Below are 16,825 nucleotides of genomic sequence, written 5' to 3' on the forward strand. Positions count from 1 at the left end.
CGAATGCATACTGGCTGTCAGTGTAAATGGTGATCTTTTTTCCTTTCGCCCTCTCTAGTGCTTGTGTCACAGATATCAATTCTGCTTTTTGGGCGGATGTTCCAGGGGGCAAAGCCTTGGCCCAGACGACCCTCCCAGTGTCATCTACTATGGCTGCCCCCGCTTTTCTCTGCCCATCCTTTATATAACTGCTCCCATTTGTGAACCATATCAGCTCACTGTCCTTTAATGGTGTGTCGCTGAGGTCTCTTCCTATGGTGGTTACCTCAGCCAATACTTCAACACAGTCATGGAGAGGCCCATCCTCCTCTGGGATGGGCAAGAGAGTAGCAGGATTTAGAAAACAAGGTGTCTGAAAGTGTATCCATGGAGCATCTAACAGCAGGGCTTGGTAATGGGTTAAGCGAGTGTTAGAAATCCACTTACCAGGTGGCTGTTTGAGGATCCCCTCTATGGCATGGGGAGTGTAGACCAGGAGGCGCTGTCCATAAGTCAACTTGTCAGCATCATGGATAAGGAGAGCAGCGGCTGTGATGATACGGAGACAGGGTGGCCATCCAGCAGCTACCGGGTCCAGCCGTTTAGAGAGGTATATGCCACAGGCCGCCGCCAAGGTCCCCATTGCTGTGTCAGGACTCCCTTTCCCACTCCCTGCTTTTCATCCACAAACAGTTGAAATGGCTTAGCCGGGCCAGGGAGAACTAGGGCCGGGGCTTCTAGCAATGCCTGCCGGAGTTCCTGAAACGCCCGCCTCATTGGCTCAGTCCAAGTCCAGTTCTTGTTTTCTCTACTTCCTTCATATAGAGGCTGGGCCTTTTCAGCAAACCCCAGGATCCATAGCCTGCAGTACCCAACAGTCCCTAAGAACTCCCTCACTTGCCAAGGAGTCCTTGGCTCGGGGATCTGTAAAATAGTCTCTTTCATAGCCTGAGTCAACCATCTTTGCCCCTGTTTTATTTTGTACCCCAAGTAAACAACTTCCTGTTTAGCAATTTGGGCCTTCTTTGCACTTGCCCAGTACCCCAATGTCTCCAAAGTCTGAAGGAGGTCGCCTGTGGCCTCTAGGCATACCTCCTTGGTAGTAGCGGCCAGCATGAGGTAATCCACATATTGCAATAGGACAACGTCCAGGTGGCTAGTCCGGTACTCACAGAGGTCCTCGCTTAGAGCCTCGCTGAACAATGTCGGCGAGTTTTTAAATCCCTGTGGAAGGTGAGTCCAGGTCAGCTGTCCTACAGTTTGACTGTCTTCGTCAGTCCATTCGAATGCAAAGATCTGTTGGCTCTGGGGGACCAGAGGCAAACTGAAAAAGGCATCTTTTAAGTCCAAGATTGTATACCAGATGTAGTCTGGTGGTAAACCACTCAGGAGGGTGTATGGGTTAGGGACAGTGGGATGAATGTCACCCACCTGTTTGTTGACTTCACGAAGATCTTGGACGGGTCTAAAGTCCGTTCCCCCGGGCTTTTTCACAGGCAGCAGGGGAGTATTCCATGGGGACCGGCACTTTTTAAGAATCCCTACCTTCAGGAGGTGCTGTATGTGTGGTGTGATTCTTTGCTGGGCCTCCTGACTCATGGGGTACTGCTTTATCTTCACAGGGGTAGCATTTGCTTTTAGTTCAACAATGATGGGAGGTCTTTGTTTTGCCAGTCCTACTCCTGCCATCTCGGCCCAGGCCAGAGGGTATTTTTGGATCCATTGTAGCATAGCCGGGTCCACAGCTGCAGGGGGTTTTGGTGAATGTAGTCTGTATTCATCTCTCAGTGCCAGGGATAAAACATGAATTGGTTGTCCAAGCCCATCTGTGACTGATATCCCTCCAGAGTCAAAGTGAATTTGTGCATTGACTTTGGACAATAGGTCTTTTCCTAATAAAGGGGCCGGACATTCCGGGATCACCAGAAATGAGCGGGACACCCGTTGGGCTCCCAAGTCCACTTTTCGTTTAGTAGTCCAGTAATATCTTTTTGTCCCGGTGGCTCCCTGGACCAAGCTAGTCTTCTTGGACATTGGCCCGAATTTTTGATTGAGGACTGAGTATTGGGCTCCCGTATCCACCATGAAGCTGACCGGTTTCCCCTCCACATTAATAGTTACCCAGGACTCGGGGAGGGGTGCTGGGCCCTGACCCCCCAATCACTATCTTCTCTTGCATATAAAATGTGGGTACCCGAGGGAGACTCTTCTTTTCTTACAGTCCTTTTTTTCAGGTTTCTCTTGGGGCACTCATTTTTCCAGTGCCCTTGCTGTTTGCAATAGGCGCATTGGTCTCTCTTTAGGGTCGGTCTGGCTGGTTTCTCCCTTCCTTTCGGCTGGGTGTCTCGAGTCTTCTGGGAATCAGGTCTCAGTCTCGTCCCTGCAAAGAAAATTTGAGCCAGCTCTTTCTGATTTCTTCGGTTTTCCTTAGCTCTAAATTCCCTTTCCTCCCATCTAATTTGTTCCTCCTTCTCCTCAGAGGTCTCTCTGTTATTAAACACTTTCTCAGCTGCCCTCACCAGATCCTGTATTGACTGTTCTCCCAGCCTCTCTATCCTCTGTAACTTCCTCCTGATATCCGGAGCTGCCTGATTAACAAAGGCTAGCAAGATGCTGTGCGTGACTCATCAGCTTGAGGGTCCATGGGTGTATACTGCCTGAAAGCCTCCATTAACCTCTCTAAAAAGGCTGCTGGGCTCTCATTTGGCTCCTGCCTTATCAAATTTACCTTAGACAAATTCGTTGTTTTCCTGGCGGCTGCCCGGAGGCCAGCCATCAGAGTCTGGTGGTACACTCGGAGACGCTCCATACCTTCAGCGCGTTCAAAATCCCAGTTTGGTTGCATCAAAGGAAACCCCTCCTTGATTAGGTGGGGCTGCGTGGTGGGTCTTCCATCCACTCCTGGAACATGTTTTCATGCTTCTGATAGAATTCGCTCCCGTTCCTCCGTGGTGAAGAGCACCTGCAACAGCTGCTGACAATCATCCCAAGTAGGATTGTGAGTAAACAAGATAGAATCTAAGAGATCAATAAGACCTTGGGGTTTTTCGGAAAAAGAAGGGGTTTGAGTTTTCCAGTTATATAAATCACTCATAGAAAATGGCCAGTACTGGTATGTTCGCTCCCCACCGGGATTTTGCTGGCCCCACCGGACAGGGAATGCTCGAACGGTGGATGAAGGAGCCTCCCGGCTTCCGTCCTCAGACAAGTCTCTGCCCCTTTGAATCCTTCCACGAGTTCCTTGGGCCGGCCCCCCTTCCCATGGTGGAGCCGAGGGTTCTGGGTCCCTCCTTTGTTCTACGGACGACACCTGCGGTACCTGCGGGGGCAAGAGTGGCTGCATATATGGGGGAGGTGAGATTTCAGTGTCTAAGTCAATCAGGCTAGGATATAAAAAAGATTCCTGGAGTATCGGCTTCTTCTTCTGACTCTCCCGATCTTCATGGTCAGTCATTACAGACAAAGCGGTGGAAGAGCTTTGACCCATAATGACGGAGCTCACAATGAACACACAAAAAAACAAAAATGGCGCTGGCACACAAAGAAAGGCGACAGACAGAAGACAAACAAATATCGGCCAAAAACACAGAACTAGATCTATCCCGGGTTACTGTTGTCTTGCTTCCCAGTGTTATCTTACTGAAGGGCGTCCACTGCCCACCAGATTCGGAGTCGGGAGAGATGTTCCTTCCCAATCCCTCACAGAACCAGCTGCCTTCCAGCGCGAATGCTGGGCCCCGGTCTTATGCTGGCTGCCAGTTGCCTTCCACTGCGTATGCTGGGTCTCGGCCTTACGCTGGACTTAACCAGACTTAACACTGGTGTTCAAATATCTTTCCTCCTAGTGAGGAAACCCCTTCTACCGGGAGAGTGTTATTTTTCCCAGTTAAAGGGATCCCGGACGAGCCCCCAAATGTTATGCCCAGAGTCCGAGTCCCCAAAACTGAGAGTAAGACATCCACAGCAATGCAAAAGCATGAAGAGGTTTTATTTCTAGCTCAAGCTAGGGCTCCTGCCACATCCAATGCAGTGGAATGGAGCAAGGAGCCCTGAGCCCAGATGTACAGCAGTATTTATAGGTTTCAGAACAGAGAGTTGGCAAGGGCTGATTGGCTGCAGGAGTTTCCTAGTATTTACTAATTGGCTAATCCTTATTGGCTGCAGGGGTTTCCTGGTATTTACTAATTGGCTGTTGGCTGCAGGGGCATGTCTTTTACATCCTGATAACCTCAAACCAGGTTATGGGGAGTATGCTGATTAGACAAGTCCTGGCATCCGCGGGGATGACCTCACTGGGCAATGACTCAGCCTTTCCCATGAGTCCTACCTTAGTTCCTAAAGCCTATCATGGTGTTTGTTAGGTTCCAACACTCTGTTTCTCTCAGATCTTGGAGTCACTTCTCCTACTGATTCAACTCAGGGCTGGATCAGAGATATCACAAGTGCTTTGTTATGGCATTAAGTTAAATTAAAACAAATATTCAGAAAAGAGATACCAAAGATGAACCCTAGGCAAGTGGCAGTTACAATATCAGCCAAATAATAATTAAAATAATGGAATATACACATATATTCCCATATGGGAATATACACATATACATCCATAAGCAAAATCAAAATAGTCCAAAGAAAATTAAGTACAGTAGATTGACCTGGAGAACAAAGAAAACCAAAAATGATATATACCAGCTAAGAACAAAACTAACTAAAGCACAAACAAGAAAACAAAACTAAAGCAAAGTTCCAAGTGGGGATTAAAGTAATGAAAATAAAACTAACAAAATGTTCAGAGGAAAGAGAAAAAAAAAGAATAAGTATGCAAAGTTAAATAGAGGTAGACGAAGATTTATATACATTAAAGATTAACTGAGGGGGAAAAGAACATTGGAAAGGCAATCAACATAATAAATGTAGAAAATATATAGTAGTTTTTAAAAATTAAAACTATAAAATAGAGAAAAGAATAGAAAATGGAAAAAGAAAAAAAGGGAAACTCCACAGAACTTCAAAAGCCCAACAGAGAGACAGAGGTTTATAACAGCAATAAAAAATATGAGGAAAAAAATAGTCCTCCAAAGCTTCATTAGATTTCATAGTGCCAATAAAATAGACAACTACAACAAAGGGGGGAAAAGGGGATAGAAAAAGAAAAAAATAAAAAGAATCTACAGAGCAAGTCAAAACATAAGAATAATACATGTTTTTCTTGAGTCACTGCTGTCAGAATCCTTTCCCTCACTGGAAGTCACAGTCCACTGGTCCTACTCCTATGTGTTCTTGCCTCCAATGTCCACAGCTACCAGAACTAGGGTGTTTTCTTTTGTGGGAGTTATCAGTGTTCTTTTATATATTCCATAGGCACAGAGTCTGCCTAGTTGAGCTTGTGGTTTTAATCCGCAGCTTGTACTGCTGGTAAGAAGGTTTTGGGTCTTATTTTTTAGCCACTCTGTCCCTGGGATTCAATTGTGATTTTATTTCCATCTCTGCATGTGGTTTGTCCAGTGGGTTTTGCTCCTAAGGCTGCCCTGGAGGACTTGGTCTTGCCCCTGTGAGGGCCCAGTGTGGAGGTCGTACAGCTGCTTCTGTCACAGGGATTCTCGCAGCACCAGGTACTCAAGGGGTTGGCGACTACAGCCGCAGGAAATATAGTGCTCTAGAAGGGTATGGCAACCAAGAGGGGGGAATAAAACCTCCTATCAATTGAGGTCCAAAAGTGTCAAGGTGAAATGAACCCACACAAGCTCCTCTTGCCCGTTGACACCGCCCCTACAACACCCCCTCCCGTGTCCTTGCCTGGCACATATCCCATCTCTGCCCACATCCCTTCTCCTGAAGCCGTTGTTCTCATCCATCTTCACTCTTTTCCACAAATTAATGAAACTCTGTCCTGCCTCTTTTGTTTTCTCCAGGTTGCCAGGGTAACTGTTAGGTTGAATAAGCACATTCAAGCAAAGCTGACCAAGGAAGCTTCTCATAAATCTCCCACATCAAAGAAACTGAAGAAAATCAGAGGTTGAAAGCTCTTTAGCCATTGTTCCAAGGTGAATGAAGAGCTGAATCAGAATGAACTGCAGGAGGCCCCAGGGATCATGGAGACCCCTGCATTCCAGCCAGACTAGTGGGAAGCCAGTGACTTCAGAGCACAGCTAGAGACCTCAGAAATCTTCGGGGGTCACCTCGCTGAGAAAAGGCCAACAGTACAGACGTTGAATGTTATACCAACAGCATACATTAATAATGAAAATAAAATAAAATCCACCTGATATGAAATCATATGTGTCTCTGAGCTCTCTGATAGATTGTGGGGACCAGAGAGGGCAGGGAAAGGGTACATTGTGAAGAGGGAAGGAGATGAGTCCTGTGGAGTTGGACATGGGACCAGAAGGTCCAGTTGACCAGAACGTGGGGGAAGAACTGTGTCAAAACTGAGCCCCAAAGATACACTTCCCATGGGAGAAGAGAAAGAGGACTTGGTGTTTCTGTGTGTGAGTGCAGAGGTGGGAACTTAGCTGGGGAGCCGTCTCATATGTAGGGTGGCAGTGCCATTTGCTGAAAAGAGATACAAAATAGTAGTCCCTAGTACACCTACCTCATCAGTTCAGATCAGTCACTCAGTCGTGTCCAACTCTTTGTGACCCAATGGACTGCAGCACGCCAGGCTTCCCTGTCCATCATCAACTCCAAATTCATGCCCGTTTAATTGGTGATGCCATCCAACCATCTCATCCTCTGTCGTCCCCTTCCCCTCCTGCCTTTAATCTTTCCCATCATCAGGGTCTTTTCAAATGAGTCAACACTTCACATAAGGTGGCCAAAGGATCGGGGCTTCAGCTTCAACATCTGTCCTTTCAATGAATATTCAGGACTGGTTTCCTTTAGGATGATCTGGTTGTATTTACTTGCAGGCCAAGGGACTCTCAAGTCTTCTCCAACACCACAGTTCAAAAGCATCGGTTTTTAGGTGCACAGCTTTCTTTACAATCCAACTCTCACATCTATACATGACTACTGGAAAAACTATAGCCTTGACTAGAAGGACCTTTGTTGTCAAGGTAATGTCTCTGCTTTTTAATATGCTGTGTCAGTTCAGTTCAGTCGCTCAGTCGTGTCCGACTCTTTGCAACCCCATGAATCACAGCATGCCAGGCCTCCCTGTCCATCACCAACTCCCGGAGTTCACTCAGACTCATGTCCATTGAGTCCGTGATGCCATCCAGCCATCTCATCCTCTGTTGTCCCCTTCTCCTCCTGCCCTCAATCCCTCCCAGCATCACAGTCTTTTCCAATGAGTCAACTCTTCCCATGAGGTGGCCAAAGTACTGGAGTTTCAGCTTTAGCATCATTCCTTCCAAAGAAATCCCAGGGTTGATCTCCTTCAGAATGGACTGGTTGGATCTCCTTGCAGTCCAAGGGACTCTCAGGAGTCTTCTCCAACACCACAGTTCAAAAGCATCAATTCTTCGGGGCTCAGCTTTCTTCACAGTCCAACTCTCACATCCATACATGACCACTGGAAAAACCATAGCCTTGACTAGATGGACCTTTGTTGGCAAAGTAATATCTCTGCTTTTCAATATGCTATCTAGGTTGGTCATAACTTTTCTTCCAAAGAGTAAGTGTCTTTTAATTTCATGGCTGCAGTCACCACCTGCAGTGATTTTGGAGCCCCCAAAAATAAAGTCTGACACTGTTTCCCCATCTATTTCCCATGAAGTGATGGGACCGGATGCCATGATTTTCGTTTTCTGAATGTTGAGCTTTAAGCCAACTTTTTCACTCTCCACTTTCACTTTCATCAAGAGGCTCTTTAGTTCCTCTTCACTTTCTGCCATAAGGGGTGGTGTCTTCTATATCTGAGGTTATTGATATTTCTCCCTGCAATCTTGATTCCAGCTTGTGCTTCTTCCAGCCCAGCGTTTCTCATGATGTACTCTGCATAGAAGTTAAATCAGCAGGGTGACAATATACAGCCTTGACGTACTCCGTTTCCTATTTGGAAACAGTCTGTTGTTTCATGCCCAGTTCTAACTGTTGCTTCCTGACCTGCATATAGGTTTCTCAAGAGGCAGGTCAGGTGGTCTGGTATTCCCATCTCTTTCAGAATTTTCCAGTTTATTGTGATCCACACAGTCAAAGGCTTTGGCATAGTCAATAAAGCAGACATAGATGTTATTCTGGAACTCTTGCTTTTTTGATGATCCAGCGGATGTTGGCAATTTGATCTCTGGTTCCTCTGCCTTTTCTAAAACCAGCTTGGACATCTGGAAGTTCATGGTTCACGTATTGCTGAAGCCTGGCTTGGAGAATTTTGAGCATTATTTTACTAGCGTGTGAGGTGAATGCAATTGTGAGGTAGCTTGAGCATTCTTTGGCATTGCCTTTCTTTGGGATTGGAATGAAAACGGACCTTTTCCAGTCCTGTGGCCACTGCTGAGTTTCCAAATTTGCTGGCATATTGAGTGCAGCACTTTCACAGCATCATCTTTCAGGATTTGAAATAGCTCTACTGGAATTCCATCTCCTCCACTAGCTTTGTTCGTAGTGATGCTTTCTAAGGCCCACTTGACTTCACATTCCAGGATATCTGGCTCTAGGTGAGTGATCACACCATCGTGATTATCTGGGTCGTGAAGATCTTTTTTGTACAGTATGCTGTGTAGGTTGGTTATAACTTTTCTTCCAAGAAGTAAGTGTGTTTTAATTTCATGGCCACAGTCACCATTTGCAGTGATTTTGGAGCCTCAAAAAATAAATTCTGCTATTATTTCCACTGTTTCTCCATCTATTTGCCATAAAATGCTGGGACTGGATGCCATGATCTTTGCCTTCTGAATGCTGAGCTTTAAGCCAACTTTTTCACTCTCCTTTTTCACTTTCATCAAGAGACTCTTTAGTCCTTCTTCACTTTCTGCCATAAGGGTAATGTCATCTGCATATCTGTTATTGATATTTCTCCTGGCAATCTTGATTCCAGCTTGTGTCTCTTCCAGTCCAGCGTTTCTCTCATGATGTCATCTGCACATAAGTTAAATAAGCACGGTGACAGTATTCAACTTTGACCTCATAGTAGTGTTTATTAGACTTCAAGATATGATGTCAGCAACTAACAGCCTCAAAAACTTAAACTTGCTTACTAAATGGTAGTCCTTAGGAGTGAAATAATGGTGCTTTTTAGTATGGAGTTTTCTCATACAACTAAAAATGTAACAGCACATGACTTAGAAATGTCATTCTTGGAAATATACTAGAAAAAACCCCCACATTTTTAATTAGAAAACACATGTACCCCAATGTTCCTTGAAGCACACCATTCATCAAGACATGGAAGCAACCTAAATGTCCATCAGAAAATAGATGAATGGATAAAGATTTGGTATATATGTACTATGGGACACTCGTTGTTGTTCAGTCACTGAGTCATGTCCCATTCTTTGCAACCCTATGGACTCTACCCCTCCTGGCTCTTCTGTCCATGGAATTTTCAAGGCAAGATTATTGCAGTGGGTTTCCATTTCCTTTTCCAAGGGATCTTCTTGCCATGGGATTGAACCCACATGTCCTCCTTGACAGGCAGATTCTTTGCCACTGAGTCACCAAGGAAGACCTATGGAATGCTACTCAGCCATAAAAAGAAAGAAATAATGCCACTTGCGGCAACATGAAAGGTATAATACTAATTAAAGTAAGAAAGAAAAATGCTCTCTGATATCACTTATAGAATCATAAAAGTAGAGAATATAACAAAAATAAAGTCTTACAGATATAGAGAACAATCTACTGGTTACCAGGAGGGAGGGGGTTGGGGAGGGACAATACAGAGTTCGGGGAATGGGAGGCAAAAGTGTTAGGTGTAAGATGAGCTCAAGGATGTATTTTACAACATAGGGAATAAAGCCAGTATTTTCTACAACTATAAATGGAAAGCAAACTTTAACATCGGTAAAATAAGAAAGAAAAGGAAAGAGAGGGGAGGAGGTAGGAGGGAAGAAAGGAAGGAAAATAATGGCATTTTTTTGGAGGTCACAAAGGAAATATTGATTAGGCCCTTATTAGCTAAGGAATTAAGAATGGAGCAGTGGCCTCCCACATGGAGCGGGGCAAGGGGAGTGGCCCACATCCAGTGCAGGCAATACTGTGGGCATTGCCCACGAAGAGTTCTTTACAAGAATAAAACCAAGTAAAAGCTGGTTCTGTTTTTATTACCGTCTCCATATTTCAGTACTCTAAAATAATGTGTTATTAAGTATTTTTCCCCTGTAACACCAAATTTATTTGCCTTAAGTTTTTAAAGTTTATTGTCAGTTATGTCAGATTTTAATATTTTATATATTATTCACTAGGTACAAACTTAGTATATCAGTTCGGTTCCATTTCAGTCGCTCAGTTGTGTCCGACTCTTTGTGGTCCCGTGAACCGCAGCACGCCAGGCCTCCCTGTCCATCACCAACTCCCAGAATCCACCCAAACCCATGTCCATCGAGTCGGTGATGCCATCCAACCATCTCATCCTCTGTCGTCCCCTTTTCCTCCTGCCCTCAATCTTTCCCAGCATCAGGGTCTTTCCAAATGAGTCAGCTCTTCGCATCAGCTGGCCAAAGTATTGGAGTTTCAGCTTCAACATCAGTCCTTCCAATGAACACTCAGGACTGATCTCCTTTAGGATGGACTGGTTGGATCTCCTTGCAGTTCAAGGGACTCTCAAGAGTCTTCTCCAACACCACAGTTCAAAAGCATCAATTCTTCGGCGCTCAGATTTCTTCACAGTCCAACTCTCGCATCCATACATGACCACTGGAAAAACCATAGCCTTGACTAGATGGACCTTTGTTGACAAACTAATGTCTCTGCTTTTTAATATGTTGTCTAGGTTGGTCATAACTTTTCTTCCAAGGAGTAAGCGTCTTTTAATTTCATGGCTGCAATCACCATCTGCAGTGATTGTGGAGCCCAGAAAAATAAAATCTGTTACTGTTTCCATTTTTCCCCATCTATTTCCCATGAAGTGATGGGACCAGATGCCATGATCTTCGTTTTCTGAATGTTGAGCTTTAAGCCAACTTCTTCACTCTCCACTTTCACTTTCATCAAGAGGCTCTTTAGTTCTTCTTCACTTCCTGCCATAAGTGTGGTGTCATCTGCATATCTGAGGTTATCGATATTTCTCCCTGCAATCCTGATTCCAGCCTGTGCTTCCTCCAGCCCAGCGTTTCTCATGATGTACTCTGCATATAAATTAAATAAGCAGGGTGACCATATGCAGCCTTGACGTACTCCTTTTCCTATTTGGAACCAGTCTGTTTTTCCATGTCCAGTTCTAACTGTTGCTTCCTGACCTGCATACAGGTTTCTCAAGAGGCAGGTCAGGTGGTCTGGTATTCCCATCTCTTTCAGAATTTTCCAGTTTATTGTGATTCACACAGTCAAAGGCTTTGGCATAGTCAATAAAACAGAAATAGATGTTTTTCTGGAAGTCTCTTGCTTTTTCCATGATCCAGCGGATGTCGGCATTTTGATCTCTGGTTCCTCTGCCTTTCCTATAACCAGCTTGAACATCTGGAAGTTCACAGTTCACATATTGTTGAAGCCTGGCTTGGAGAATTTTGAACATTTCTTTACTAGCATGTGAGATGAGTGCAATTGTGCATTAGTTTGAGCATTCTTTGGCATTGCCCTTCTTTGGGATTGGAATGAAAACGGACCTTTTCCAGTCCTGTGGCCACTGCTGAGTTTTCCAAATTTGCTGGCATATTGAGTGCAGCACTTTCACAGCATCATCTTTCAGGATTTGAAATAGCTCTACTGGAGTTCCATCACCTCCACTAGCTTTGTTCATAGTGATGTTTTCTAAGGACCACTTGACTTCACATTCCAGGATGTCTGGCTCTAGATGAGTGATCACACCATCGTGATTATCTTGGTCGTGAAGATCTTTTTTGTACAGTTCTTCTTTGTATTCTTGCCACCTCTTCTTAATATCACCTACTTCTGTTAGGTCCATACCATTTCTGTCCTTTATTGAGCCCATCGTTGCATGAAATGTTCCCTTGATATCTCTAATTTTCTTGAAGAGATCTCTAGTCTTTCCCATTCTGTTGTTTTCCTCTATTTTTTTTTTTTTTTGCATTGATCACTGAGGAAGGCTTTCTTATCTCTTCTTGCTATTCTTTGGAACTCTGCATTCAGATGCTTATATCTTTCCTTTTCTCCTTTGCTTTTCACTTCTCTTCTTTTCACAGCTATTCCCCATCACTTCATGGGAAATAGATGGGGAAACAGTGGAAGCAGTGTCAGACTTTATTTTTTTGTGGCTCCAAAATCACTGTAGATGGTGATTGCAGCCATGAAATTAAAAGACGCTTACTCCTTGGAAGAAAAGTTATGACCCACCTAGATAGCATATTCAAAAGCAGAGACATTACTTTGCCAACAAAAGTCCGTCTAGTCAAGGCTATGGTTTTTCCTGTGGTCATGTATGGATGTGAGGGTTGGTCTGTGAAGAAAGGTGAGCACCAAAGAATTAACGCTTTTGAACTGTGGTGTTGGAGAAGACTCCTGAGAGTCCCTTGGACTGCAAGGAGGTCCAACCAGCCCATTCTGAAGGAGATCAACCCTGGGATTTCTTTGGAAGGAATGATGCTGAAGCTAAAACTCCAGTACTTTGGCCACCTCATGGGAAGAGTTGACTCACTGGAAAAGACTCTGATGCTGGGAGGGATTGGAGGCAGGAGGAGAAGGGGACGACAGAGGATGAGATGGTTGGATGGCATGACTGACTCGAAGGACGTGAGTCTGAATGACCTCCAGGAGTTGGTGATGAACAGGGAGGCCTGGGGTGCTGCGATTTCATGGGGTTGCAAAGAGTCGGACACGACTGAGCGACTGAACTGAAATGAACTGTCCTATAGATGGCAATTAGGTCTAACCGGTCCATTGGATCATTTAAAGTTTGTGTTTTCTTGCTAATTTTCTGTTTATTTGATCTATCCATATGTGTGAGTTTGGTATTAAAATCTCCCACTATTATTGTGTTACTGTTAATTTCCCCTTTCATATTTATTAGCATTTGCCTTACATATTGCAATGCTGCTATGTTGGGTGCATATATATTTATAATTGTTGTATCTTCTTCTTGGATTGATCCTTTGATCATTATGTAGTGTCTTTCTTTGTCTCTTTACATGGCCTTTATTTCAAAGACTATATTATCTGATATGAGTATTGCTACTGCTGCTTTCTTTTACTCTCCATTTGCATGAAGTATCTTTTTCCAGCCATTCACTTTCAGTCTGTATGTGTCTCTTGGTTTAAGGTGGGTCTCTTGTAGACAGCATATATAGGGGTCTTGTTTTTGTATCAATTCAGCCAGTCTTTATCTTCTGGTTGGGACATTCAACCCATTTACATTTAAGGTAATTATCGATAAATATGATCCCGTTACCATTTACTTTGTTGTTTTGAGTTCAAGTTTATAAACCTTTTCTCTGTTTGCTGTGTAGAGAAGATCCTTTAGCATTTGTTCAGGAGCTGGTTTGGTAGTGCTGAATTCTCTCAGCTTTTGCTTGTCTGTAAAGCTTTTAATTTCTCCTTCATATTTGAATGAGATCCTTGCTGGTTATAGTAATCTGGGTTGTAGGTTTTTCTCTTTCATCACTTTAAGTATGTCCTGCCATTCCCTTCTGGCGTGAAGATTTTCCATTGAAAGATCAGCTGTTATCCTTATGGGAATCCCCTTGTGTGTTACTTTTTGCTTTCCCTTGCTGCTTTTAGTATTTGTTCTTTGTGTTTGATCTTCATTAACTTGATTAATATGTGTCTTGGGGTGTTTCGCCTTGGGTTTATCCTGTTTGGGACCCTCTGAGTTTCTTGGAATCGGGTGGTTATTTCCTTCCCCATTTTAAGGAAGTTTTCAACTATTATCTCCTCAAGTATTTTCTCATGGCCTTTCTTTTTGTCTTCTTCTTCTGGGACTCCTATGATTCGAATGTTGGGGCATTTAACATTGTCCCAAAGGTCTCTGAGGTTGTCCTCATTTCTTTTCATTAGTTTTTCTTTTTTCCTGTCTGCTTCATATATTTCCACCATTCTATCTTGCACCTCACTTATCCTATTTTCTGCCTCAATTATTCTACTGTCAGTTCCCTCCAGAGTGCTTTTGATCTCAGTTATTGCATTATTCATTATTGATTGACACTTTTTTATTTCTTCTAGGTCCTTGTTAAACATTTCTGCATCTTCTCAATCCTTGCCTCCAGTCTCTTTATCTTTAACTCCATTTTGTTTTCAAGATTTTGGATCACCTTTCCTATCATTATTCTGAATTCTTTTTCAGGTGTACTCCCTATCTCCTCCTCTTTTGTTTGGTTTGGTGGGTGTTTGCCACGTTCCTTTACCTGCTGAATATTTCTCTGCCTTTTCACTTTGTTTAGATTGCTGTGTTTGGGGTGGCCTTTCTGAATGCTGGAAGTTTTTGGTTCCTCTTTATTGTGGATGTTCCTCCCTGTGGGTGGGGTTGGACTAGTGGCTTGTCAAGATTTCCTGGTTAGGGAAGCTTATGTCAGTGTTCTGGTGGGTGGTGTATCTCTTCTCTCTGGAGTGCAATGTAGTGTAGTGAGTTTTGAGGTGTCTATGGGTTCGGTGTGACTTTGCGTAGCCTGTATTTTAATGCTCAGGGCTATATTCCTGCATTGCTGGAGAATTAGCATGGTGTGTCTTGCTCTGGAACTTGTTGGCTCTTGGGTGGAGCTTTGTTTCAGTGTAGGTATAGAGTCAGGAGTTCTCTGGCTTTCTCAAGTTTTGGATTTAAGCCTCCTGCCCTTGGCTTTCAGTCTTATTCTTACAGTAGCCTCAAGACTTCTCCATCCATACAGCACTGATGATAAATCATCTAGCTTAATGGTGAAAAGATTCTCCACAGTGAGGGACACCCAGAGAGGTTCACATAGTTATATGGAGAAGAGAAGAGGGAGGAGGAAGACAGAGGTGACCAGGAGGAGAAGAGGGTCAGTCAAAAGGGGAGAGACGAATCTAGCCAGTATTCAGTTCCCTAAGTGTTCTCCACAGCCCAGAACATACTTCACAGAGTTAAGTAGAGAAGAGATGGGAGAGGGAGGAGATAGAGGTGACCTGGGGGAGAAAAGGGAGAGTCAAAAGGGGAGACAGCAATCAAGCCAGTATTCATACCCCTAAGTAAAAATGAATACTGAAGATTAGATTCTTAAAGGTACAAAATTGGTAACAAATACCAAAAAGCAAAGATTAAAAATCTAGAGTAGAGGTTGGATTCTCAAAAATACAATATTAAAGAAAAAAATCACAAAAATTATAATATATATTTATGAAGTTTGCTTTAAAAAATAGTTTTTTTACAAAGTAATAGTAGGTTTTAAAAATGAAAATTAAAAGTAATAAAGAACAAAAATAAAATAATTTAAAAAATGATAACTGTAAAAATATATCTAGGAATTTCTCTGGAGCTGCTGCTGGCAGGGTGGGGTCAGTTCAGTTTCAGATAGTTCCCTGTTCCAGTTTGTACTTCTTCTCAAGGTCTGTAGGCCCCTTCCAATGCATAGTCAATGCTAACTACAGGGTTTTAATCTGCTGCACCTGTCACTTCCAGAGTGGCTCCTTCTTCTTTGTTTATTTTACCTTCCTCTGTTTGCAAGTCTCTTCAGTGTCTAATTTCCACCCTGACACAAGGGAGTGAAGGTGGTCATTTATTTCGGCTCACTTGTTCAGTTGTGTTGTGGAAAGGGAGGAACACTGCAAACAAATATCACTGGCATGTGTGGGGAGTGCTCATGGTGTATGGACCACATGTGGTTTGCCCCAGCTCATGATGGCCTGTGCTTTCCCAGTCTACACTCCTCAGGCTCCAGGTTGCTCTGCAGGGGAACTGTCCAAAGCTGGCCCTGCATTTCATGCACTTCCCTCGTCTGAGCTGCTCAGGTTCAGGTTCTCAGGTACTCCACGAAAGCACAGACTCAGTTGGACCTGCGTTTTGTGCCCTTTCCAGGTCCTAGCCGCTCAGGCAACCAGGTGCTTGGCAAGCACAATGTCCCAGGTGGGCTGTGCATCTTAATCACCTCCCTGGTCCTGGCTGCTCAGTGTCCCATGTGGGCCAGAAGAGCGCTGTCTCAGGTGTGCTGTATGTCTCCTCTGGGGGGCTGATCTCAGGCTGCGACCCTCCTGGCAGATGTCAACCGTCCAGGATCCCAGGAAGATGTGGTTAGCAACTAGGAGACTGCTCACAGTTTGGTGGAGGATGCCATCTCTGGGGCCGAGATTGCCCCTCGCCTTCCAGCTCTGGCTGTCCCACAGTTTGGATTGCTATCTTACCTTAGCTCTCTCAGATTGTCCTCAGGGCATTCAGGCCCGGTCCTTACCCTAAGCATGCAACCCATGCCTCTCCTGCTCGCTGTGGCAGATGTGAGTGTCTGGGCCATTTCTCTGCTCAGAGTTGTGGTTAAGGCACATATTCTGTGGAATTTTTTCCCCCTCCCACTTATGTTTCCCTCTGCAATTCCAAAACTCCCCACAGACCTGGTAAGAGGGTTTCCTGGAGATTGGAAACTTCTCCTTCATGACTCCCTCCCCAGGACGGGTCTCCTTCCCTAACTCTTCTGTCTCTCTTTTTGTCTGTTACATTTTGTCCTACCTCCTTTTGAAGAGAATGGGCTGCCTTTCTGCGTGCCTGGTGTCCTCCGCCAGCGTTCAGAAGTTGTTTTGTGGAAGTTGCTCAGCATTCAAATGATCTTTTGATGAATTTGTGGGGAAGAAAGTGGTCTCCTCTTCCTATTCCTCCACCATCTTAGGACTGCCCCACCTGCTACTTTTAAATATTTATTTA

At 44.2% G+C, this 16,825-nt stretch overlaps 1 protein-coding gene across 1 annotated transcript in view; it reads right to left on the minus strand.

Moving 5' to 3' along the window:
- Window positions 1-16,825, minus strand: part of LOC128069676 (histone-lysine N-methyltransferase PRDM7-like) — a 50,229-nt gene that overhangs the window by 14,380 nt on the left and 19,024 nt on the right. The window contains exons 10-11 of the mRNA XM_052662787.1: window positions 1,525-1,724; window positions 1,072-1,203 (exon numbers count right to left, since the gene is read on the minus strand). Of these exons, the coding sequence (XP_052518747.1) occupies window positions 1,072-1,203; window positions 1,525-1,724 (332 nt within the window). The remainder of the gene's footprint in view (window positions 1-1,071; window positions 1,204-1,524; window positions 1,725-16,825) is intronic.

Source organism: Budorcas taxicolor, chromosome X (assembly GCF_023091745.1).
Source record: "Budorcas taxicolor isolate Tak-1 chromosome X, Takin1.1, whole genome shotgun sequence".
Taxonomy (NCBI): domain Eukaryota; kingdom Metazoa; phylum Chordata; class Mammalia; order Artiodactyla; family Bovidae; genus Budorcas; species Budorcas taxicolor.